At 38.6% G+C, this 27,386-nt stretch overlaps 1 protein-coding gene across 5 annotated transcripts; it reads right to left on the reverse strand.

Moving 5' to 3' along the window:
• Positions 1-1,164: 1,164 nt before the first annotated feature.
• rhbdd1.L (rhomboid domain containing 1 L homeolog) lies at positions 1,165-26,543 on the reverse strand. Of its 5 annotated transcripts, none has more exons than XM_018262003.2 (8): positions 26,324-26,543; positions 23,016-23,507; positions 21,068-21,200; positions 13,784-13,863; positions 13,452-13,502; positions 12,284-12,412; positions 10,692-10,741; positions 1,165-1,842 (listed from the first exon to the last, which is right to left on the reverse strand). In XM_018262003.2, exons 2-8 carry the CDS (start codon positions 23,446-23,448, stop codon positions 1,783-1,785), a joined length of 936 nt encoding a protein of 311 aa, XP_018117492.1. In that variant the 5' UTR covers positions 23,449-23,507; positions 26,324-26,543; the 3' UTR covers positions 1,165-1,782.
• Between the last annotated feature and the right edge of the window lie 843 nt (positions 26,544-27,386).

Consider the following 27,386-nt stretch of genomic DNA (forward strand, 5'->3'; position numbering starts at 1 on the left):
ACACGATCCCTGTTGTGTGAGAGCTGCTCACACTGTATGGGTCCTAAAGGATGCAATTTTTTGCCTCTTAGGGGCAGATTTATCACAGGTCGAATTGAATTTGAGGGAATTTTGAAGTAAAAAAATTTGAAATATTTCGACCATCGAATAGGATACTACGACTTCGATTCGAAGTAAAATAGTTCAAATAATCAAAGTACTGTCTGACTTCAATACTTCGCCAAATTAAACCTGCCGAAGTGCTATGTTAGACTATGGGGACCTTCTAGAGCAGTTTTTCTAAATTTTCTAAAGACAAAGAAAAATCGTTCAATCGATCGATGAAATCCTTCGAATAGTTCGATTCAAACGATTTATTTTACTTAGACCGCAAATTCGATGAAAAAAAACTTCGACTTCGATATTTGAAGTAATTCAATTCAATGGTCGAATTTTGAAGTATTTTCAACTTCTAAATTCGATCCTTGATAAATCTGCCCCTAATGAGTGTCTTCGCACTACCATTTTTGAGTACATACATGTGTCTGTAGTGACAAATTAAATAAGGCATATTTATCATTTCTGGATTGTCTGCTTTGAAAATACATAAGATTTTGTGGGGTTAAATTACTGTTAGAGGCTTTTAAGTTACATAAAACAGAGGACATGGAAATCTGTATGCACTATTCATATTTTGGGGTATCTGCCTGCTTAATGGCTGGGTAGTCATAACCCTATGGAGAAGACCCGTGGCATTCTTATTCTGGAGCATGTGGGGCCATAGACACTGTTAATTGTAAATATAAAGCCATTTTTAGAAATTCTGTATAAACACCTAACTTAAGCAAAGATTTGTGGTTTGGTAGTTTGGAGCAGAAATACATATTTAGCATTCTTTTGAATACTTCTTTACTTTGGGGTGCTTTAAAATCAAATTTGTATTTGCTTCTCTTGATCAACTTAAGTCAGGGACCTTCATAGAACTACACTTATTTGGTATTGGCGTTTGTGGCTTTTAAAATCAGTTGTGTGAATCATACACACACATCGTAAACCAATATTTGCCCCCTTTGGAATTTTCATAAAAAGTAAAAGAAGGAAATGTGCTTGGTAGTCAGTCTGGGCACATGTGAACTCCTGTATGCGCTCCATCAAATTCAGTATAAAAAAAAAAAAAAGACTATATTTTATCACAAAAAATGTATTAACAAATGTTGTTAATGCAGCAAACATTTTAAAATGAATACATTAAACTGAAATGGCAACTTTGAAAATAGCATGACTATATATATTATACAGGATATGGCATTTTTAAATAGAAAGTGTCCAATAAAAAGGATTACCCAGGTATCTGTATTGCATTTGTGAGATCCAAGCTAACAGCATATGGCTCCTCTCATTCAGAAGGTCAAGCAAGCAAACAACCAGTTACACTACAATTTCCATAAAATTAATGGATCCTTGCTCTAAATCATTCTAGCAGGTTTAGCTTCCAACATGGAAACCAGAAAGACAGAGCTCTTAAACAAATGATGTATATTATGGCTGACCCTCCATAACTGTGGCACAGGAGTAGAAGTGTATATGAAATCAGATGTTATTTGGAGCTGTGTATTAGAGCAGTGATGTGTGTTCATGTGCGAAGCCACAGGCTTTTGCCTAAAGATAGAAAACATGAATTCATAAAAAAAGTTGCTGGTTGGAATTGTTTGCCAGTAAGGGCTATAAAACCAGAGAGTGCAATGGCATTTGTAGGGCTGTTTAGTCTTTAGAATCTGTTCAGCCGTCGCCTCCTAATTTCTTCTACAGACGGTTGTTCTGCTGATGACCGAGGAGCATTCTGTTGAGGCCTTCTATTCCCATCTATAAGCAAAGAAACAAATGAGAATTGATTTACAAAGAACAAATCATCCTTCAAAATTAAACATTTAGTCGTTTTTGTATTATACTCTCTAAATCTGAGAAAATTAGCAAAAGGAAGCAGCAAAAGCAACACACTACAAGGCCGTTTTTAAGTCTTTAATGCAATTTATCGCAAGTTTTTTTGTGCTAAAATTCCAAATTCCAATTAGAGGTTTGGAAACTTAACCCTGAATGTAAAAATGTGCATCTTGAAGCTGGTGAGTTCATGTAGAATACAATGGAAGTTGCCCTAAAAAAATTCTATATATATATGTTTATTATGGAGAGAAAATCCAGCACTCACTCATGCACCGAATCCACAATTTTGGATTCAGCCGAACCTCCGAATACCGAACCGAATCCTAATTTGCATATGCAAATTAGGAGTGGGAAGGGGAAAACATTTTTACTTCTTTGTTTTGTGACAAAAAGTCATGCAAATTCCTTCTCCCACCGGATTCGGTTCGGCCTGGCAGAATGATTTGGCCAAATCCTGCTGAAAAAGGCCAAATCCTGAACCGAATCCTGGATATATATGTGTTTGTATAGAATTGGTATTGATTGGCTGATTATCACCTGGGGACTAAGCCCTTTGCTCTAGTTGTTTTTTTGTTTGTGTGAGTCTCACACTTACTCAGGAAATGTATGGGTTTTATTGATTTTGTATCCATACCTTATTACAAGGAAACTTTAAGTAGTGAATTCTTGTTGATCTGCTGTTGGTCTGTCAAGTTTATAGAAAGACCAACAGCTGCATCATATTGTCACAAGGAGCAAATAATCTTGCTTGGTACATGGTTGAATAAATCCCAAAATGTTGCCTGAGAGACACAAAATGGCTGTTGCCCAAAAACCAATATCAGAACAAGACTGCGGCATGCCCTGGTGTAGGAATACTGTGTGGGCACAAACTGATCGCTTTGCCCACCAAGCGTGTAATTGCCATGCAACAAAATTCTTATGCACTATTTTCATTTTGGGTCCAATTATGCCACATACTTTGGTAACTATATTCATATTGTGCGTCACATAGTTCAGTAAACCTCCAGTGTTCATATTTAGGGTGTTTTATTATTTGTATGTAAGAAACTGTGCCAGATAAATTTGCAATATTTTTAAATGATAAAATTTAGGAAAGCTGTGCAGGTTGGTGGTTTGGAATAGAAAGAAGTCTTTACCCATTTTGGATTTGCAAGAACAAGTGCTTTCTAAAGCAAGTGGTTCTTGGGAACTACATGCTCTTGGGGGATCTTTTGAGGTATATAATCCATTAGAAATGTGATACATGGCGCTATTCTCAAATAAGGAGAACAAAGAGCATCTTATAAAAATGCCATTCATGTTAAACAATACATAAAATACACATTTTTGTATAAATATGCCTATATGTCCAGCGGGTGGCACCAAAGTCATTCACTGAAGGCTAAAAAAAACGAGGATAAATGCCATTCAGCAGAGCTTTCCTCTTAGTAAGCAGAATGCAGCTTATGCTGAAGCAGATGGGAACTATAGAAGCTGCTGTACTGAATGGTTTGGGCCAAGGTTCACTATGCAGCATCCAGCACTTTCTGTGTTACCTCCAAAGACAAAGCAAAATATCGATTGACAGCTAAAGCCTCTTCTGTTTCTGTCCTTTCTAACACCTTTCTAAACACATTTACAAATGACAGACCAAGAAACAAAACTCCAGAAATCCAGTTCCCACTGTCCCAACACATTTAAACTCTGCCTTCCTTATGCTAAGGTCGGTGAGATCTTCAACTCCGAATCTAAGCCACTTAATCCCCATATTTTAGGAAAAAAATGGTAATATTCTAAGAAAAAGAGCAGCAATTCTAACTATGCATTTTTATACATAAAACACAGTTATTTACTTTGGAGTTTTCCAGCTGGTACCGAATGATAAAACCCAGATGAAGATTATTCTGCCCCAACAGGAGGGCTGCATTGTGTAGATACTTGATCAAACAACATTACATGAAAAACAAATATAGGGTCTGACATACAGTCTGTCCTTCCTCTCCTGGTTGTTAAACTTACAGTAGGATCAAAGGAAACAGATGGGATAAAAAGCTTCCATTTAATGGTCATAACAAATGGAATTTTGTCCTTTTGCTAAATATAGTGCCATTTTGTACCAATATAGTTTCAGCTGTACAGCAAGTACCCCATTAAATGACCATTGATGAACGACCCCATTAAATGACGTGGTAAGGGAGTGAAGAAGTCATTATTTTCCTCTATTTACTTATATGTCTGGTGCGCTTATCTCTGAGGGGAGAATGTATTATGTAGCTGTATTGGTTTATGCCACAGGGTTGCCATTATTGTGATAATAACTAGAAGTTTGTAGACAGGCACCTTAGTATATGGCATATAGAGATGCTATTCAGTAAACCAGTTTTAATAACAGTGTGGAGGTTGCCAATGCCCACACCTAAACCACACAATATAAGAGGAAAAACTAGCTGTTAAACCATTCTTAGGCCCATAAACGTTGCTATGTTTGTTAAGGAAATGATGAGAAAAACAGAGGAAAAGAAGTGTTGTATTTATGTTTCATGCCATCCCGCTACCCATCAGTGTATTTTCAAGTGGAATGCTCATTTTTTTTTAAACTGCAGAGGTAGTCTAACTATTACACCCCCTGCCTAAACATCTGCCACTGTTGGTCTGGTCCTTTGTGGATTTTCCATGAATGTCTGCCTGAGTATAAGGGCACAAAGGCACGATAACCATATATTTCTTTTTTGCATGGAGCACTCCTGATTTTATTTTGTGTCTGCAGGAGGTGTAGGTGGTCACACACAGTCAGATCCACTGATCTGTTGTCATCTCCAAACTGATGGATCTGGGCCTGATTTGGCCACCCACATGCTGGCTCCAATTGGGCTGGTCCGTTTGTAGGCATCATCCGCTGGAGCCTTCAGAGAACCGTTGGACAAAGGCGGCATCAACTGGAGATGTGGTTCTTTTCCGACATGGCTTCCAATTGATATAATGGCAGATTCTGGGTCAGATATAAGTCAGGCCTATCAGTGGGGCCCATACACAGGCAGATAAACGTCTGAAGGGGATGAATGGGCATCTTAAATCTACCCATGTAGATTTGGCCCCATAGACACATTGGGGCTCAATTATTAACACTGGGCAAATTTGGCCATGGGCAGTTACCCATAGCAACCAATCAGAGATTAGCTTTTTAAAGCCAGCTGCAAGTAGCACAATAAATGGAGCAATCTGATTGGTTGCCGTTGGTTACTGCCCGTGGGCTAATTTGCCCAGTGTTAATAAATGACGCCCATAATGTATTCCAGCAGTTTGGGAAAAGCCATTACAGTCCCAAAGCCGCTATAAATTGACCTCTAAGGATCTGATCTATCAAAATGTGAGTTTAGAGCTTAATAAATGAAAACTCAACCACGTTCTATTAATTCCTATGGGATTTTTAGAATTTTATTTATCAATGAGTGAAAGTTAGAACTTACCATTTGATAAATACTGTACTAAAAATCCCATAGGAATGAACAGAACATGGGCGAGTTTCTATTTATTAAGCTCTAAACTCACATTTTGATAAATCTGCCTCTAAATGTACATTATGAGAAAAGATTTCACTGGCACACAAGCGTTGGTTCAGCAGGGCAAAACCTTACAGCTTTATTAATGCAATGTACAACGTTTCGGGGGAAACTCCCCTTTGTCAAGCATTGTCAAGCTGAACCAACACTTGTGTGCCAGTGAAATCTCTTCTCATCTTGTACGTGAGGTGGCCGATTCCTCTATCACTGGGCATCAAGGGAAGACACCAGGGTATGTAAGGCAGGGCCGGCCTTAGGCCTATTGGACCAATTGGGCCCAATAGGGCCCCGCACCTCTGGGGGCCCCGCACCACAGATAATATTTCCCTCAGCACATGATACTGCCTGGCATGCCCCCAACTTTGAGAGTCCAGCCCATCCCCAAATCCATAGGTCCAGCCCACCCCCAACTCTGATAAGCCAGCCTATCCCCCAACTCCATAGGTCTAGCCTGCCCCCAACTCTCATAGGCCCAGCTTTCCTCCAACCTTGATAGGCCCTGCCTGCCCCCAATCCAACCAAGCCTGCTCCCAAGCTGAATCGGCCCAGCCTGCCCCAAACTAATTGGCCCAGTCCACTCTCCAATTTCCTCCCTCTCTCTCTTACCCTGTGTGCCCCTATTATGAGCCCCTATTTCATCCCTCTAACTCTCTTACCTTGTCTGCCCCTTTCCTTTCTATTTTGTGCCTGTATGCCCTTATTTTCCTAAATACTTGGTGTGTCAGTAGCCAGCAACACTTTGTCTAGGGCCCCGCCAACATGGTCCCAATTGGGCCCCACATTTGATAGGATCAGCCCTGATGTAAGGTGTGCGGTTACCTCTAATTTTGTTTGTTTCTAAAGTACATTGCCTTCTCCATTTTGTTTAAAGTCACTGATCAGTTGTCCTCCATCTCCCTGCCCATGGTGTAGGGGGTCTGCATTACATAGTAGTTCACTCTAGAAAGCATGGAAGTCCAAATGAAGGCCTGGAACATCATTTGAGGACACCTATTTTGTGACAATGCAGTTTATATATAGTCTGGCCATAAACATGCAGTGTTTCAAGTAACTGTCCCAATACAAGCAAAATGCTGTACATCTGCTAATCTGCAAAAGAACCCACAGAAAATGCTGCCCATACAATACCGGTACAAAACAAGCAGACGTTTTTCAAGCTGTATAAATCAAATCAGTTTCATACTTAAATGAATCTTTAAAATATATAATAAAAATAAATAAATAATAATAAAATATAACCTGATTTAAAACATGCCAGAAAAACATTAAACAGGAGGATGAACTCTCTTTAAATAAACAAAAACATGAAACCATAGGCAAGCAGACACAGCACAAACTATATAGCAGGGCTTTCTTTTATACACATATATATTTAGACATACACACACGTATACTGAGGACAGAGACCGCTGCTTGAATTTCCAGGAATTACAATATTTCTTCTGGGTGTTACTGAAGTTCAGCAAAGAGATGCATTTAATATTGCCTCCACAACATTTCGCAAGTTGGATGGAAAAAAAATGTTGTTATTGGAATTAAGACAAAACACGCTTTCACTGAAATGGCCTTTATTTTCTTAAGTTGTGAAGCTTGCCAGCACAGGATGCTAAAATCAGCCATTAACCAGTGTGGCATAGTCAGAGGCTCTGAAATGCATGTAATCATGTTGGGGAGCACTAAATCTTGATATAATAGCAGCCAATGAAAGCAGCCAAACACTGGAAGCTTATGATAGCGTCTAAACATGATTACAGACTGTGTGCATGCTCCTGTTTCTGAGAAACGTAAGGAGGATAGATGAGCTTTGTTATTCGTTAACATAACATAGATAATGAGCATTTTTTTATTAAACGGGACCTGTCACCATAAAATGCTGTAAAATACAAACTCAAATTAAACTTACATAAAACGTATATTGTTTGTTTTTTAAACATTTGTAAAAATGTCAGCGGTCAACCATATATAGGTATGGGACCTTTTATCCAGAATGCTGCTCTGGATAAGGGATCTTTCTGTAATTTGGATCATCAAGGATACTTTATTGTCAATACAAACCATAACTTTGTTACAGTGTATTGAAATGACGTTCCACCAGAACTCCTCAACAGAATAATAATGCTTACAATAAAATACATGACAATACTACCCAATAATTGCAGGTTTTAAAATCAAACAGTTCCTAACTTCATACTTTTTTTTTTTAAATCCCAAGGGGGTCAAAGAAAAACTACAGAGGATTAAAGGGGACCCGTCACCCAAAAAAATGATTCCAAATCTTATTTTTATTATGTTAGTCAAACAAAATGAACTTTAATTACTCTGTATAAATTATTTGAATCTTGTTTCCATCAGTCTGGGAATTCATAATTATAGCAAGCAGGCAGGAGCCATTTTATGGACACTGTTATTAAGACAAGCCTTGTAGAATCTTGTTTGTGCACCAGAATGAGGGACCTGATGTCCATCCCCATGTCCTGGCTACACAATTAAATGGTGAAGAGAACTGGGGGAATGTGTGGAGAGCAGCGACATCTAGTAAGTGCTGAATGGAAATTGCTTACCCCGGCATAGAGGAGGGGCAGGCAATATTTGATTGACAACTGACATTTTTAAAGGCGTTTTCAACAGCTATGAACGCTTTTATAAAATAAAGAATAAATTAATTTGAAAAGTACTTTTATAATACAGCTTTATATGTCTGGGTGACAGGTCCACTTAAAAAAAAACTATACACCAGTGTATGTTCATATTTCTGTCAGTAACTTTGACTTCATTCATAATCCATGCATATTTATTAGTGATCCAAAAATATCTTGTACCTATATAATTTGTACAAAAATAGAGCTACCTTCAATATATTCTTCAATGAAAACTATACCCCCAAAATAAATACTTAAGCAACAGACAGTTTATATCATATTAAGTGACATATTAAAGAATCTTATCAAACTGGAATATATATTTAAGTAAATATTGCCCTTTTACATCTCTTGCCTTGAACCACCATTTTGTGATGGTCTGTGTGCTGCCTCAGAGATCAGCTGACCAGAAATACTGAAACTCTAACTGTAACAGGAAGAAGTGTGGAAGCAAAGGACAGAACTCTGTCTGTTAATTGGCTCATGTGACCTAACATGCATGGTTTGTTTGTGTCCACTGTGAATCGTACTATCCCAGGGGGCGGCCATAATCCTTAAAATGGCAATTTTCTATTTATAAATACCCAATGGCACATACTACTAAAAAAAAAAAAAAAGTATATTATTATGAAAATGGTTTATTTACATCAAGCAGGGTTTTACATATGAGCTGTCTTACTCAATATATTTTTATTTAGCACTACATTGTTCGGGTGGTATAGTTTTCCTTTAAACATCTCCCGATTTAGTGCCCTTACCACTCATATCCTCTATATTATACACAAAATAACCTAAAGTGACATGTGCATGTTTGTGTAAAAACAATTACTACTACATGTTATCCACACACTAATTTTAATACTCCCCTATAAGGTGCATATTTACTTCACATATAACCTACTACTTCATTGCTTTAAAGTTTTTAATTTAGATCTGACCCCCCTTATCATCTATAAAAAGAAGATTTCTAATCATAATAATAAGTTCAGGATAATTATTGCTTGAGGAAAAAAACTTTTCTACTATCTAGCTGTTACAGACCTGATACAAGGGAACCTTCTACCCGATGGTAATAAAGAAAACAGTATGTTGGATGGATGAAAAACGTCTCCCTCTATGCTATTTGCTCGTTGTATAACCTGCTTCTTATAGAGTGGAGAAATAGGCAGAAGAGGACTTATTATCCTAATTATCCTCTGCAAGGACTTCTGTTCCTTAAAGTTACCGTTTCCAGACCAAACTGTAATATTGCAGCATAAAACACTCTCAATAGTGCCACGATAAAAAGACGTAAGAATCTGGGAAGAAAGGCTAGCTTTTCTCAGCTTACACAAAAAGTATAGTCGTTGAGTTTCATTTTTAGTAATAGAAGCAGTATTTAGATTCCAAGTAAGATCATCCATAAGTTTACTCCAAGAAATCTCTAAGGCATGGCTGATATTCACTCCCCATTGCAAATGGGAGATAGTTAAAGCCGACAGACCAAGTCGGCAGCTTATTGGCCAGCGTGTGGGCCTTCTGACGGGCTTCCCCTATCGATATCTGGGCTCTCGATTGGGCAGAGTAAAAAATCCCGCCAGATCGTAATCCCGCATCTGTCCATTGATGCGGTCCCGCGATCTGACCGCCCGTATGGACTACATTGTGATCCGATCATAGGGCCCTATATCGCCCACCTCAAAGTCTACTAGAAAATCATGTAAACCTTAAATAAACCCAATGGTCTTGTTTTGCTTCCAATAAGGATTAATTATATCTTAGCTTGCATCAAGTACTAGTTACTGTTTTATTATTACAGAGAAAAAGGAATTTTAGATTATTGGGGTAAAATTAAAGTCTATGGGAGACGGCCTTCCCGTAATTCAGAGCTTTCCTTTCCAACTCTATGCCAACAACATAGCAATCACTTCCTATCTACTACCACCAGTACCGCTCCCTATTCACTTTCCTTACATCTCTTTTAGCCAGTACTTAGGCGCATGCATCTCAGAAAACAAAAGATAAAATAAGTTCTAGCCATTACAGCTCTATTCCCCTGATCAACAGAGATTGAAAAAAAGAAGAAATTGGGAAAATGGAGGAAATTATTAGGTCACTGTGACCATGGCTTAACTAAAAAAAAAAACAACCCCCCCAAAAAAATAAGGGCACTATAGTTTATGGAGTAAGCAAGGTATCCAAACAAGCCTGGAGATTGGAGTTGAGCTTGCATAGACCTGAAATTGTAATAAATCATAAATCTAGGCCAAATTAAAAAAAGCATACTTATTTTCTTTTTAAACCGTTTTGATTATAAAAAAAATGGATAAAATATTACTTGAATTTAATGTGTAAGATATCGAGGCACCCACTTAGAAATCTGGGAGTAAAAAAATATTTGCAGGCATTGCTGGGTTTTTTCAAACTTTAACTGTTTATGAAACTTTACTTTTAAAGGAATGTTTCATTCTGATACAACTTCAAACAGGTAGACTTTTTCCTCATTTATTTAAAATAATAATAATAAATAAACATAAAAAAATGACAAGATAAACATTAGGTAATTTTGTCAGTCGTTCAAATTCAAATGAAATTTTCAACTTTAACTCACTTTGACACTGCAGGAATGGCCAACTGGCAAACAATAGGAAATATGGAAACCTATTAATGACAGAGCTTTATTAGAGCTACAGTGGATGATTTTGGCTATGGCAGACTAATGTTTATGATACATTTTACCAGCACTGATTTGGTGGAAGTATTGCCTAACAATCAGTCATGCCTCCTATTCTGCCAGTCTGTGACCTCACTTAGTGCATAAAACTACAGTATGGCTCTCAAAATACTTCTGTTGCAGAGAAACACATAAGAACATCTTAAATACTGTGTTATCTAAGGACTGGGGTCAAGGATTTGAATAACAGTGCAATCTGAATGTTTGTATGTTCATGTCTCTGTGAAATTCCTCTGGATACACTGCTACAATCCTCATGTACTCGGTTCTTGATGAATTTGACTCAATTCTGTGTTTAATAGGGACCTTATATTGAAAGCATCACTAGGGAAGGGACTGTTGCACTCCTAGGTGGAACTAATGAGACAAGACCACACCTGCTTCTAGAAGTAGGGCACCAAAATCAAAGGAAGCTGCTATCCTTTCCCTGTGATTGGGTCTAAGTTGAATTTCAGCCAATAAAAGTAAGAACTGATGCTGTGAGCAGGCTTTATAAATTCATATAAGACTTGTTAAGTCTTCTCACATTGAACTGAATTGCTGAGCAGCACATTTGCCAACCGTTTCTGCTGGGTTACTGCTGGCTTAACAAAGGAAAGCTTTTCACTTCATTAAGTTCCAGTATTTGGCGAGACAGGGACTTAACTGTTACCAACCACTTTTACAAAAAAAAAAAAGGGTAACATTTATATAAAATAGGCTCCTTCACAGCAGGCTGCCATCATAGAGTATATCTGTTATATAATTTGAATGCTGATAAATGAGGGACATTCACCTCTCTCTAAAAACCTGTACCAGTACATCTCAAATAATGTGAAATGTGCTTGTAAATTTGGTGAGGCCTGAGTGCTCCTACAGAGAAGCCACCTACAGTGTCACTCTCTGCTGCTCCTTCTCTGAAATAGCTTCTGACAGTAGAACGAGTGTCCAGAAGACTATTAGGGCAGAGACACACGGTCAGATTCGGGGAGATTAGTCGCCCGGCGACAAATCTCCTCTTCTTCAGGGCAACTAATCTCCCGAACTGCCTTTCCCTGCCTTCCCGCCAGCTAGAATGTAAATCGGCAGTGGGATGGCACTCGGAGTGCTTCGTTTTCCAAAGTTGCGCGAAGTTTCCTCGTGAGGCAACTTCAGGCTACTTCGGAAAATGGTTTCAATCAATCACATTGTAATTGTCATTTTCCTTGTGATCCTCTGCATAGGTCATGCCTGGTTGCAGAGTATAATATTCATTTGGGGTCTTTTTTTCTATCTCCAAATAACAGATGCAAATCTTCGGCCTTGTGTTTTTTTATGGTTATGTAACTCTTATATTTTGCAATAGGGTGTACTTTATCTGTTGGTTCATTATGAAGGTATAGCTATAAGATCTTAGTGTAAATCCTATGCGCTCAACACCCTTACTCTTCAACACAATATTAATCATTCAGCTAAACTCATTAATATCTCAGGAGCCATAAATATCTCACCTCTTTCATTGAGACTTTCCCTTATGGCTTGTTGCAACTGTTCATCTTCATTAAGCCCTCCTGTGTAAAAGTCATAGCTCCTTGGAGACTGGTGCTGCTGGTACTGATAATCTGCGTACCCAGAGTGCCCTAGAACAAAAATAAAGGCTCGTGGTTAATGTTATATTCACAAGTTGCCTACTTATGAATGAAGACACTATGCGCAGATAAGAAGAAAACAGGTTCCGCCTAAATATTCGGAAGGGGTTTTTTACAGTGAGAGCTGTGAAGATGTGAAATTCTCTCCCTGAAACAGTTGTACAGGCTGATACATTAGATAGCTTTAAGAAGGGGTTGGATTGCTTTTTAGCAAATGAGGAAATACAGAGTTATGGGAGATCGCTCATAGTACAAGTTGATTTTGACAAGTAATTTTTTATCCCCTCTGAGGCAAATTGGAGAGGCTTCAGATGGAGTTTTTTTTGCCTTCCTCTGGATCAACTAGTAGTTAGGCAGATGGACGTGTCTTTTTTTCAACCTAACTTACTATGTTACTGTGTGATATAAAAAATATTAGCCAGGTAATTGTTTCCTTTTTAGCAGCTTGTTGCTGTTTGCATGGATCAAAAGGTTTGAAATCTGAGCTGAATGCTTAGTTAGGGTTCCCATGAAAATGAATTGGTGAGCATATGTGAAATAGTTATGACATGGTCCAATATAAAGATACCCCATAATAAATTCATATGCAGATAGGTGACTACTTTCAAAGTTAGGGTTTACATCCCCCATTCCACTTCCTAAGTTGAGAGCATCAGTAAGTCAGATGCCCAAGTTAGGGAAAGCCGATCGGTGCAGGGAGCTAAAGAGAACAACAATGCCTTAGATGCAAGTGCTGGGTAAATAATCCATAAAAGGCACAATGCTTAGCCACTTAGAGCTCTAGCACTTGTGTATGTGGCATTTGTAAATGTCCCCCACAATGTATAGATGAAAAGATTGTGCAGAGTGAGAAACCAAAGGTCGCTCAGTCCTACTGCTGATCTTTTCTACCAAGTTAAAGGGTTAAGTGTCCCTCATTGTCCAAGTGTTTGAAACACTCTCTTGTATTGTGCAGTAAACACATTTTTTTGCAAACCATCTGGGTGCATTTAGAACCAAGTAACAGCATTTCTAATCAAACAATACCTACCAGAATAATTGAAGTTTCTTCCAGCTGAAGAAGGGCCATTTGAGAAAGAAGCTGTAAAACAGACAAAGCAGGTAACATTAGGGACCACACAAGCACATTCTTACAATAATCTACAGTAACTATTTGCAACTTAAACTCTTGATCCCTTCCTTTTGGTGATATCATGCATGTGCCCAGATCTAAACCAAACATGTGCACCAGGCACATCCACTTCCAACTGCCTCAAAACACAAGCGTTACCAGCACAAGTTTGGGAGGCTGAATACAGGACGAGCACCAGATTGAACAGCAATTATTACTGAACTAAAGGTGAACTAAATATAGATTCTTACCTGTCAGGATATTCTTAAGAGGCCCTTGGGTGTAGAGCAGTCCAACTAAGATACCAGAGAGATGTCCAACAAAAGAGGTCCTAAAAAAGGAAAGAGACTATGAGAAGGTGCATAGAACTTGCATGTCTCTGTGCTTTGTTAGGATGCAGGACATTGTTACAAAATCAATTTTTCAAACTCCAAATTTACACCAATCTGTACACATTTACAAGTAAAATGCTAGGGATTATTTAAATAACAACAAATAAAAATATAGTCTGAAGCATGTTAATTAAGGTTCACTAATACACAATTTTTTTAGATACATACAGACACTTTTTTTCACAGTTAAGCGTTAGGTTTACTTTATATTTTCATGGCTTACTATTGCTGATAAGTGTTTCAGAAATCTTAAAGATCCATGCCTTTTATCCCCTTTTAGTGCCACAATTTACTGATAATAATAATTAGTCCTCTCCTTGGTTTTGGTGCATTTAACATAATCTGTAGGCAGTGGATTGCTATGTTCGAGTGCTGATGAGCACATAATGTGTATGGCCTGGTAATGGCTCTAGCAGGCTGGGAAATAGGCAGCCAAAATCTTTATAAGGTAACAGAACTTCTGGGGACAACCTTTAAGGGGCTTCTGATCTGACCTGCTATTGATCTATAAAACTAAATGCAAAATAGAGGGTACAAACTAAGCTGTCTGGAAAGACTTGTAAGCTGAGGTTTGCAGTAGTTATTTAAACAGGGGTAATCACTATAAATTAAGTAGGTAGAGATAGAGTAAAGCAAGGCTAGAAGGGCAGAGCAGTAGCAGAAGGACAGGAGAGACTGCTGAAATCCAGTAGAGACCTGTGCCCAACGAACCAGAAGCAAAGTCAGAGCCAGGAAAGAGATAATGGATTTGCACACGTAAAGGGGAAGTTATATAAATAATATGCTTGTAAGTGGGTGCCTATACAGATATGGGACCTGTTACCCAGAATGCTTGGGACCCGGGTTTTCACTGATAAGAGATCTATCCGTAATTTAGCCATTTATATTTAGTAGATCTACAACTAGAAAATTATTTAAACATTAAATAAACCAAACAGCATTTCCCTCCAATAAGAATTAATGATATCTTAGTTGCTATCAAGTATAAGGTACTGTTACTACTACTATTACTACAGAGAAAAAGGGAATCTGTTTTAAAATTTTATTGGGAACCTTTCGTTGGCTATTTCTGGCAAAAGTTAAGCACTAAGAGTTACTACTGTTTTGTTTTTAGTGGTCACTATCATTCTATGTTCTTACTCTGACTTGTTCAGATCTAGCACCCTACTTGTCTGCTCACTCATAAATCCATTTTCATGAGATGCTTCATTTTTACAAACACTTTCCCCTCAAAAATGTCTCCAGATTTTCACCACAATGAAAATGTTCAGGACACATATCAATGCATTATTTGGCGTCTGACAGAATAGAGAAGAATTCTTTGTGCACAGACAACATTTGCAGTTACATTTTCCAACGACAATAACAAATTTGTACCATTTCTATGTCACCTTTAAAAACTAGGTAGCATTACAATAAATCCATAAAACTGTCAGAAAACACAACTGAAATATGCAACATCATTTTTGGTAAAGGGGGCAACTGATTAATGACAATACAGACATGGGACCTGCTATCCAGAATGAGTGGGACCTGGAGTTTTTCCAGATAACAGGTATTTCCATAATTTGGTTGGATCTTCATAGCTTAAGTTTACTAGGAAATCATGTAGACATTAAATAACTCCAATATGGTTTTGCTTTCACAAACGATTACTTATATATTTGTTTGGATCAAGTACAAGCTACTGTTTTATTATTGCTGAGAAAATGGAAATCATTTATTTTTGAGTATTTGTATAAAATGGAGTCTATTGGGGACTTTCTAGATAATGTGTTTCTGGACAGCAGATCCCATACCTATATTATACAACCCTCCTTCCCAAAATGTTGATGCACTGGATAATATTTGCTTCATTTGTGAATGCAGCTCCTTTCTGCTTCCCTATAAACTTGCAAAGTGACAGACAGTGCCCAGACTTCCATTAAAATCTTACAAGGAAGGGAAGTATGACTCTGTATTTTCATTTGTGACAGCCAAAGCACTTCCCTTCCATCACACAACAACTCACTGTATAATGGGGCTACTGCACCCTCTGTAATGATGCAAATATACTTATGCACAGGTAAAAAGCAATTGCAGCAGTCACCTATTCATAAGCCATCTGCTTATGAAAGTAAGCTAAACTGCAGCTCAGAACATAGGAAAATCCACAAAATAAGCAAAAGGCCAAAGACACCCACATCTTGGATGTAAATTTACTAAGCAGCGAAAATTTGCTTCACTGCCATCACAACACTTCGCCAGGCGAAAATTCGCTCAGACAACGCTAATTTACTAAAATGCGAAGTTTCGTCCAGGGTGTCGGACGCTGGCGAATTTTTGCTAGCGTTACTTGAGCAATGCGAGCAAATCAAAGCGAAGAAGCGCTAGCGTTCAAGTCTGCCTAGCGCAACTTCATTAGAGGACTTCACTCAGGCTATTTTGCATAGAGCGGGAAATTTAAACTTGAATGGAGGTCTGTATGTTACATGTGGCAGCTAATACATTACATTTCCACTGATAACTACACATGTCCAGGGAACATAAATAAAGCCAATACAGTTGTTTTAATGCCCACTTTAAAATAATGTTCCATATTTTAGATAATGTAGGGGGGAAACCGGGTACCCGAAAAAAAATGTTATGCCTTTTGAAGCCTATCACCCTGAAAAACTGAAAAGTCACTCAAAAATTATGATGTAAGTAACTGAAGATTGAGGATGTTCTATGTACTCCAATGCACTTCGCCTGGTCTGAGCTGGCAAAGGCAAGTCTGGTGAAAGAGGCAATGTTCAGTAAAATCTGCATATTAGTGAATTTGCAGAGTAACATCCATTCACCAAAGCGAAAAGTCGCCTGACGTTAGAGTGCGAATCAGAGCTAGCGTCTATCTCCTTCGCAAGCGAATTGTTGCCTGTGCCTGTTAGTAAATCGTCGAAGTGGCCAAAAGTGGTAGCACTTTAGTAAATTTACCCCTTGGAGAGGTGGGATGGCTGACAAATGCTTAAACCAAAAAAAAAGCAACAAGAAAAAACTGCAGTTCATGCTGAAAACACACTGACACACGGCCACTTTTGCACTAAACTGCATTTAAACAGTAAACAGGTTGTACTAAAACAAATATACGTACTAATGATGTTACTGATGCCAGCAAAGTTATCTGCTCCTGATTTGGAAATATTCAACAGTGAAATCTCTCCATGGAAACAAAAACAAGCTGTTTTATAGATTTATAGATCCATGAATATTTCACATCAGAATATATGTTTAGGCAATAGATAAATATTTGAACCCCTCCTTCATTTGAAACAGATAAAGCATGTTCTTCCAATGGAAAAATACTCCATTCCACTGTTGCTGCCTGTGGCAATGTTTGTTCTTGGGTCATTTACACTAAGTGAGATTGATGGTTTAGTTTCAGTTTATTCACCCAACACATGTAAAATAAATCTCTCTTGAATTCTTCTGAGTTGGAAAAAGAAAAGACTATCTCTCTAAGGCAGTGAGCATTAAATGGAAGCCAAAAGGCCAAAATCCTTCTTTAACATTTCAATCATCGGCTCTTTTCTGTTTCCATATCTATCACATGCAATATTTAAGAAACCCCCTGCTCCTGCTTCATCTTGTTTATCCATTCATTGAAGTCATTTCCAGGATTCTTTCCAGGGTTTAGCTAATTCCCAGCACTTCTGCAGAAATTACAGCCAATCCAGCTACCTGAACCAAATCTGAACTCTTAAAAACAGTTTAGGCCTCACTTTGAGGTCCAATATTTGGTCAGAGAACCTTTTAACTTGCAAAGTAAATTATTTAGAAACTGCTGTATCCATGATGTAGACATAGTTCCAAAAATATCCAGCAGATCCAAAGGGCTTTCAGGCTGGGCCCCCTGTGCGGAATCAATTTGTTAGACCCGAACTCGACCCGCAACCCGCATACTTACCCACTTGGACCAGCTATCTGACCAGTACAAGTACAAGTACCTTATCCGAGACCCGTTGAAATCAAGAAACAGGAAGTGCTGTCATTGTAAACCAGGAAGTGACATCATTAGAAGTTGGCGTGATCAGAAAAAAATGAGTAAACAGGAAGTGCTGTCATTGTAAACCGGAAGTGACATCATTGGAAGTAGGCGTGATCAGAAAAAAAGGAGTAAAACTCACTATTGAGAACACCCGCAAACCTGGAGAACCACCGCCCCACGTCTATACCCGCTCCCGAAACTTCTACCTGTACCGCAGTTTTTTGTGGGTAACCCGACCCGCTGCAGGACTCTACCCCAAACCACTACTCTGGACCCCATTAAAGTTTTGACTTAAAGCACTAGACTACCAATGGCAACAAAAGATGTTTTAGTTCCTTTGCGCGTTACCTAATAATGTTAACCTTTACGGTTTATGGCGACTCTCTTCTCTACTTTCTCTCCTTTTGCTCCTCCAAAGCTCCAACAGTTTACTTGTTTATTTTATTTTAATTGTGTTTGTTTATTTTGTGAAAATAAATAAAAACATCTGTTAAAAAAAAAAAAAAAAGATGTTTTAGGTGATATACGTTTTTGGAAATTAGCTTGATCGAATAACCAAATTAGGGTCAAGATTTTGTTCAGTTGAGAATTTGGTTTGTGGATGATCTTAGAAATTATGGACCACTGTGATCTGATTGCTGGAAGGGAGAGTCAGAAACTTGATAGTGATGATTAAAAAGGGATATAAGTTTACAGATAAGCAACAAATATAGCCTCCTCTCAGGTTTGCCAGGACTTGTGAAAAAACATTGTAGCACTAAGCACACTAGCACAGTGAAAACAATCTGTGTAAAATCAAAGACTTCTTCATTTGTTCCACCAAGACTGCACCAAAAAGGGCCACAAGAGTACTGGCATGGGACCTGTTATTCATAATGCTAAGGACCTAGGGTTTTTTGGATAACTGATCTTTCCGTAATATGGATCTTCATACCTTAAGTCTACTAGAAAATCATATAAACATTAAATAAACCCAATAGGCTGGTTTTGCTTCCAATAAGGATTAATTATATCTTAGTTTGGATCAAGTACAAGGGACTGGTTTATTATTACAGAGAAAAAGGAAATCATTTTTTAAACTTTGGATTATTTGCATAAAATTGAGTCTATGGGAGGTGGCCTTTCCATAATTCAGATCTTTCTGAATAACGTGTTTCTGGATAATTTATACCATACCTGTAATTACCAATGGCAGAACAGTGGTTCCAGTTTTAGTGATACATGTTTCCTACTATGTCAAACCATTACAGCCCTCTTTGCAGTTCAAGCTATTTACAGTATGTTTGCTCCCACCTACAATAGGGCACCAGAGCATTAAAGGAACAGTAACATCAAAAAATAAAAGTGTTTTAAAGTAATACAAATATAATGCAGTGTTTTCCTGCACTGGTAAAACTGCTGTGTTGCTTCAGAAACACTACTATTGTTATATACATTTGCTGCTATGTAGCAATGGGGGCAGCCATTTAAAGGAGAAAAGATCAGGTTACACAGCAGATAAGCTCTGTAGAACATAATGGGGTTATCTACTATTAAGGGTCAGGGCACACGCTCAGATTCAGGGAGATAAGTCGCCCGGCAACAAATCTCCTCTTCTTCAGGCCGACTAATCTCCCTGAACTGCCTCCCACCGGCTAGAATGTAAATCGTCGGCGGGATGGCACTCGGATCGCTTAGTTTTCTGAAGTTGCACGAAGTTGCCTCACGGGCACGCTCCAAGTACCATCCCTCTGGTGTTCTAGCCGGCGGGAGGCATTTCGGAGAGATTAGTCGCCCCGAAGAAAAGGAGATTTGTAACCGGGCGACTAATCTCCCCGAATCTGAGCATATGACCTGACCTTAAAGAAAAACTATACCCCCAAACAATGTAGGTCTCTATAAAAATATATTGCATAAAACAGCTCAGATGTAAAACCCTGCTTCTTGTAAGTAAACCATTTTCATAATAATATACTTTTTAAGTAGTATGTACCATTGGGTAATCTTAAATAGAAAAATTGCCATTTTAAAAAATAATGTCTGCCCCTTGGGATCCCACAATTTACAGTGCACACAAATAATCCATGCATGTTAGCTCACATGAGCCAATTAACAGACAGAGTTCTGTCTTTTGCTTTCACACTACTTCCTGTTACAGTTAGAGTTGTAGTATTTCTGGTCAGGTGATCTCTGAGGCAGCACAGAGACCATCACAAAATGGTGGCTCAAGGCAAGAGATGTAAAAGGGCAATATTTACTTAAATATATATAACATTTTGGTAATGTATTAATATGTGACTTAAAATATTCATTTTGCTTAAATATTCATTTTGGGGGTAAAGTTTTCCTTTAATCTGTGCCATATAGACTTTTTTCAATTGCCACCATTGCTACACAGCAGCTTGTTCATATGAACTATAGTAGTGTTTCTGAAGCAAACAGATCAGTTTTACCTGTACATGATATTTTCATTACTTTAAAACACTTTCATTTTTTGGTGTTCCTTTAACCAACAGCCAGCAATTAGTTTGGATCAAATAAGGCAAATGAAAGCACGTTTCTGATTTTCTAGCACATAGATTACTGGACTGCTGTCAATGTGCCCTTATACTTGTAAAGGGTGCTGCTCTCAAGAGGTTAAGAGCTCCTTCTCATACTGCCTAGATCTACAGGGGAACAGTGCTTGCCTAAAACATGTATGTTACATTTCCTCAGTACTACAGACCAGTAATACAGAACTTCCATAAGACTTAGATAAATAAAAAAGAAAACAATAATTTCAGGTTATGAGTTCTAAAATTGTTTTTTACAGTACAGGATACACAGTAAAATTTTAAGACCGTTGCTAAATCTTGGACTGATGCAGATACAAAATTATACTTAAAATTAATATCCAGCTGTGCAGGACAAAAAAACTACAAATCCAGATGTCACTAAGCTATGAAAGCAAACCACTCTCTACATACATATTAAAAAATATAACTGCCTGCTGGCATCATTAACATCTTTCTGGCCTCGCTATATTTTATGCCACATAAATTTTTTAGTTTTGATGCTAAAGACAAGGACAAGATGTGGATAAGTATAACGCTAACAGAACCAACTTTCATCACATAAAGACATTGACATTTATTACAACAATATTATTGAGAACTTACCCTGGGGAAAGTAAGTGAATTGCTACCAGCTCGGCCCAGCAAGCATATTTATTAGGTATCAGGATGCCAAACACATTAGAAGAACCTCCTGGGTGATAATGGTTGTTGAGTACTTTTAAAGCAAATAATACACCTAAAAGGAAACATAGAAACCATGAGAAGTAAATAACATGGCTGAAATAGTTGGATACGAGATACAGTCTTTCAAGAATTTGACAACTGGGCATGTATATTTATCAAAATTCAGTCAAAGTCTCTTCTCATGTAGGTATAATTACAATCAAAGGATTTTACTTCTAAATGTTCCACTTCATAGTGACTATTCTGCTCTAGAGAACAAATTCACTGCTATTGGGGACGTATGACATTACATACTGGGGTTGTTCAACTACCTTCAGAATCTGCTATATTGATGTAGAGCAGGCACTCAATGAGAAGTCCTCCAGGCAGACTTGTAAAATATCAAGTGGATTTATTGAAGTACAGGAAGCATGAACAGCCTTATGCGTTTCATGTTATCACAACACTTAATTATAGGCTGCCTGGAGGACTGCTCATTGAATGCCCTCTCTATATACATACGGTGGTTTCAGCACCCTTAAGCTGAAGGCTAATTGTGGTGCACCTGGGCCTCCTCATACATGTGGTGAGTCCTTGAGACAAAACATTTGTCTTTATCTTCAGAATCTACTTAGGCACCTCTGACTTAACCTCAGAACATCATGTTTTCCCTAAGCATTGTAAGCACATATTTTGCCAGCAACCTGATTGGCTAGATTTCTTTAACAGGAACCCAGACCATCAACACCATGTAGAGTAGCAGAAAAGGCGTTTCAGGTAATTAGATATCAAAGTCGATTCAAAGGTAATATTATGGGATTCACAGCCAATGGGGAGGGTGATCCTGCATTTTGCTGTGACCCCCTTGACAGCTGTTAAATTTTGCAAGACGTTAGACCTAGTCCACACTACTAAATTATAAGCGTTAATAGTCTGTTTTGAACAAGAGTAGCTTTCAGTACACATGCTCCTTTCAATCAGTGATCAATGCGGAGAAGCGACAGCACCAGATATGAGGAAACAGACATAGTAGCTGTGAATCCTGCTGTGCTACTCTGTGATTCAAGCTCAGGTACAGGAGAATGTGTCAGAAACCACTTAGGGAAGTGGCGGGTGCGAGTCATTTTAAAAAGTGTTAAGGAAGCGTTGGCGCATTCATGCTCCAATAATTAGGCCAACAGGCAAACCTTCAGTTTAAGATGAGTCTATAACAGAATGAAGGTTTAAACATTCTAAATGTGTGCTCTCTATTGTGTTAAATTTCTAAATAGCATGACCTATTCATGATGAGGTCTGTATTGCATTTTCTGGTAGAGCTTTCTGAAACCGTTCTTGACTATTACTGTTCCCTGGTAGTAAATCCTCTGCATAAAATCAGGAAATAAAAGAACCAATTAAAATGTTTGTATTTTGTGTCATTGTTTATTTAATTTGACATATTCCTTATTAGTGGTCTCTACCTTTAATATCTGTAGTGTAGAAGTTGTATACATGTATTTCACAGCAACAGTAGAATCACACAGGCCAAAAATAGAGATCTTAGCAATATGACAGTCTAGAGCAGGGATCCCCAACCTTTTTAACCCGTGAGCAACATTCAGAAGTAAAAGGAGTTGGAGAGCAACACAAGCATGAAAAATGTTCTTGGGGTGCCAAATAAGTGCTGTGATTGGCTGTATGGTAGCGCCTATGAGGATTGTCAACATACACTAAGGCTCTGTTGGGCAGTGCACCTGGTTTTTATACAACCAAAACTTGCCTCCAAGCCTGGAATTCAAAAATAATCTCCTGCTTTGAGGCCACTGGGAGCAACATTCAAGGGGTTGGAGAGCAAAATGTTGCTCACGAGCTACTGGTTGGGGATCACTGGTCTAGAGGGTAGGCATACCTGAGAATCCCACTGCACACTGCATCTTAAAGGAGGGATCGCCTGTGAATTCTGCCAGGACATATTCCAAAATGACATAGACCACTCCAATCAACTGAGAAAATACAAGGATAATCGAAGCAAAAAGTCCCGTGCCTAGCCTGCGCTCAAGTTTTGCTCCTTTCCATAACAAGGATACCATGTTGAAGTACAAGTGCCAATCGTCTGCGTGGTGGAATGGAGAGAGAAGGAAACGCTGCCAATCCCTGCCATAATAACCTTCACGTACACTAATGCAAACTTTCAATAATGGCTTCAAAGGGTTTAAGAAGAGATAAATATTTAACCCAAGTGCTGCCAAAGTTACAGGTGGGATATTATGAATCCCAAATTGATAAAGTTGGGCAAACAAAAGCACAAGCCCAGCATTTATTCCTCTTTGTCTTCTCTGCATTTTGAAATTGTCTATTTTTTAAAAAGCGTAGGCTCCAGATTGATCACATTCAGTGTTATCTGAAACATAAAAAATAATGTTGCATTCAGATTATGCTTCCGCATTTGTTTCATTGCACGTTACATGATCATAAATAATTTAAATTTGTAAAAAAAAACAAAAAACCCAGCAATTTTACTCAATTTAATGCGAGCAGTTTGTTTACTGAATTAAGAACATCATTTTATGTGGAAATGTACACTGGTATGGAACACATTTTGATAATAAAGACCTATATACTGTACCTTTATAAGGGAATGTATTTGGGAAAATGGCAATTTGCTCTCCTAGAGAAATTAATGCTGAGCTTAGAGGTCAGTAAGGGAGAGATTTGGGGTAAATACGCATTTGCTTGTTATTCTTGGAACTGTAGCTGAATGTTTGAGACACCAATATGTTATTATATGTACATGTTCTTCTGGGTATCTGGTAAAATAGTCGATGGGGCTGAAAATATTAATTTACATGCAATATACTTACTGGTAAATTTTGAATCCTATAATTCTTCACACTAATTCCCATTACCAGCTCACTCTCTATCTCTCCCATATGTTATACTTTCCTACCCACCAAATTCTCACCTGATCTGCCCCCTTGATACCAAAGTCTTGCCCCCTCATGGCCTCACTTTACAACCAGACCGGAATATTATTTTTTAGTATAGGTGGCAACATGAACCTTTGGTAGCATTAATTAATGGCCAAGCACTGCAGCTACAGGGGCAATTTTATGAACTAATGGCCAGGGACTGTAGGCCATTGGGGCAGATATATCACCAAATACAAAGGCACTGAACAAAGATGGGACAGTTGTATTAATGAATGGACATGGATTGGACAGCCCCTGGACATTTACTAAACAACTTCCCTACAGCTGCAGTCTACCCCGAGAGCATCAATGAACAGATAGCCTAGCAAATAAAATGAGAGGGAGCCCACGCTTGTTTCTGCCTCTTGTTGACACCCCACACACTCTCCGGCTGCAGCCTTTGCCCAATGGCTGAACACCCACACCTGTCCTCAATTGCTGGAAGCAAAACTGCTCAGATTTTATTGTATAGTGGGTTACAGTGCATATGTGTTAAGAGATTCAATTCAACTCACTCAGAAGAGCTAGATAATCTTCCATAGAGGTGTATATGTGTGTATATATATATATTAGCACCAAAGCACTGGAATACAACACATTACAATTAAGTAGAGTGGCTCCCATGGGTGGAGTTTAAGAGATAACAGCTAGGATCTTCTTAGATGATATTATGCCCACACCAGACAGACATACTCCTTCCCTTTCTTTTCTTGACAGCTATTGGAGATTCTGCCCCATCACATTATGCCTTAGCTGCAGCTCAACAGACCCCCCACTGACCACATCAGAACATACACCAAAGGACTGTGAACTCCATACTTTGCTTGAGGCTACATTAAAGGGGACCTGTCACCTGAATTATGTATTCCAAATCCTATTTCATCACGTTAGTCAAGCAAAATAAACATTAATTACACTATATAAATTATTTGAATCTTGTTTCCTTCACTCTGGGAATTTATAATTATAGCAAGCAGGCAGCAGCCATTTTGTGGACACGGTTTTTAAGACAAGCCTTGTATCATCTCAGAATCTTGTTTGTGCACCAGAATGGGGGACCTGATGTCCATCCTCATGAACTGGCTGCACAATTAAATGGTTAAGTGAGAGGAGGAATGTGCGGAGAGCAGTGACATCTAGGAAGTGCTGAATGGAAAGTGAAAGTAATTGTCTGCTCCGCCTCTATACTTAAGGCATAGAGAAGGGACAGGCAATATTTGATTGACAGCTGAGATTTTTAAATGAGTTTTCAACAGCTATGAATGCTTTAATAAAAAAATAATTTAGAGTTCATGTTTAATTTGAAAAGGATTTTTATTATACAGATTTTTATGTCTGGGTGACAGGTCCGCTTTAAAGTGTAAGGCTTACAGAATTGTAACATTTATGAGATTAACTGTTTCTGCCTCCCTCTTAAAAACAATATTTTGAATAATAAATACATGATATGCTACAGTGCTCCTTCTAATCCCTCAATTCATTATAGAGAAACCACTGAAGCAAAACCTCCAGACCAACAGCTGGTGGCTGAACTGTGGCATATACTGGATTTGCTCATTACTTTCTGCTTCGTGAATGTAACAGGTGTCAGGTCCCCTCCACTTCAGCTACACTGATACAACCTGCAGTGCAATGAATAGAAAGCTACCTGACAGGGATACTGACTTTAATATCAGTTATTACATTAGAAACAGCAATTGCATTTTCTTCTATTAGACAAATGTGAAGAGGAACTTTAACTATACAAATGTACTGAAGGACGCTGGGAATTGTAGTTCAAGAGCGAATGGGAATTTAGCAGGCACTTTTCGAGGTTGCTCGAAATGATAATGTAAGCGGATATTTAGGCTAAAGAAGACGGGATCATTTAAAATCGGCAGTCTGTTCCCCCATAAAAACTAGCGGGTACTTCCGCCTTAAAGAGCAAGCGTCAGAGCGGAAGTCCCGCGCTAGGCCGTATAAGCCTTTCTACCGCATCGAAAGAGGGCGGAAGATTTGCTTCGGCAATCAGTTCAGATAAGGGTCCGGCCAAAGTGTCCATACACAGATCCCTTCTTCTGCCTGTCACCTACTACGCTCGCCAACAGACTGGCCAACCTTCCGCTCCTCCCCTACCTTACCTCAATCGCCGGATGCAGCGCGGCCTGATGACGTCGCCCTGGTGGATATTGTACACGTGCGCCGAAAATTCAATATAGTCCACTCAATACAGAGCAGAGCCCTCCATGCAGACATATTGGGCACATACCTCTTTGTTCATATTGTGATATCGTATTTTGTATCCTGAAGTAAATCACTCAACTCCACTGAGCACACAGAAGTGCATCTTAGTTCCTATTCCAACTGTAACAACTCAGCAGCTGTTGTTATACGAGAGCCATGCGTCCTTATTTTCCTACTGCAAACTGACATATGAAGTGCCCATTCAGGAAAATCACCTCTTAGTAGAGTCCTGGCATGGAACCATTTGTAAGACCTAGAAAAGTTAAATAGTTACATAGTTAGTTACATAGCTAAATTGGGTTGAAAAAAGAGAAAGTCCATCAAGTTCAACCCCTCCAAATGAAAACCCAGCATCCATACACACACACCTCCCTTCTTTCACATAAATTCTATATACCCATATCTATACTAACTATAGAGTTTAGTATCACAATAGCCTTTGATATTATGTCTGTCTAAAAAATCATCCAAGCCATTCTTAAAGGAATTAACTGAATCAGCATCACAACATCACCCGGCAGTGCATCCCACAACCTCACTGTCCTGACTGTGAAGAACCCCCTACGTTGCTTCAAATGAAAGTTCTTTTCTTCTAGTCTAAAGGGGTGGCCTCTGGTACGGTGATCCACTTTATGGGTAAAAAGGTCCCCTGCTATTTGTCTATAATGTCCTCTAATGTACTTGTAAAGTGTAATCATGTCCCCTCGCAAGCGCCTTTTTTCCAGCGAAAACAACCCCAACCCCATAATTGAAAGTCTTTCATCCCTCTAACCAATTTAGTTGCACTTAGTCTCTGCACTCTCTCCAGCTCATTTATATCCCTCTTAAGGGCTGGAGTCCAAAACTGCACTGCATACTCCAGATGAGGCCTTACCAGGGACCTATAAAGAGGCATAATTATGTTTTCATCCCTTGAGTTAATGCCCTTTTTTATGCAAGACAGAACTTTATTTGCTTTAGTAGCCACAGAATGACACTGCCCAGAATTAGACAACTTATTATCTACAAAAACCCCTAGATCCTTCTCATTTAAGGAAACTTCCAACACACTGCCTACCCCGACTCGAGCCCACGACCCCAACCGCAAC

This window comes from Xenopus laevis, chromosome 5L, assembly GCF_017654675.1.
Source record: "Xenopus laevis strain J_2021 chromosome 5L, Xenopus_laevis_v10.1, whole genome shotgun sequence".
In the NCBI taxonomy this organism is placed as follows: Eukaryota; Metazoa; Chordata; class Amphibia; order Anura; family Pipidae; genus Xenopus; species Xenopus laevis.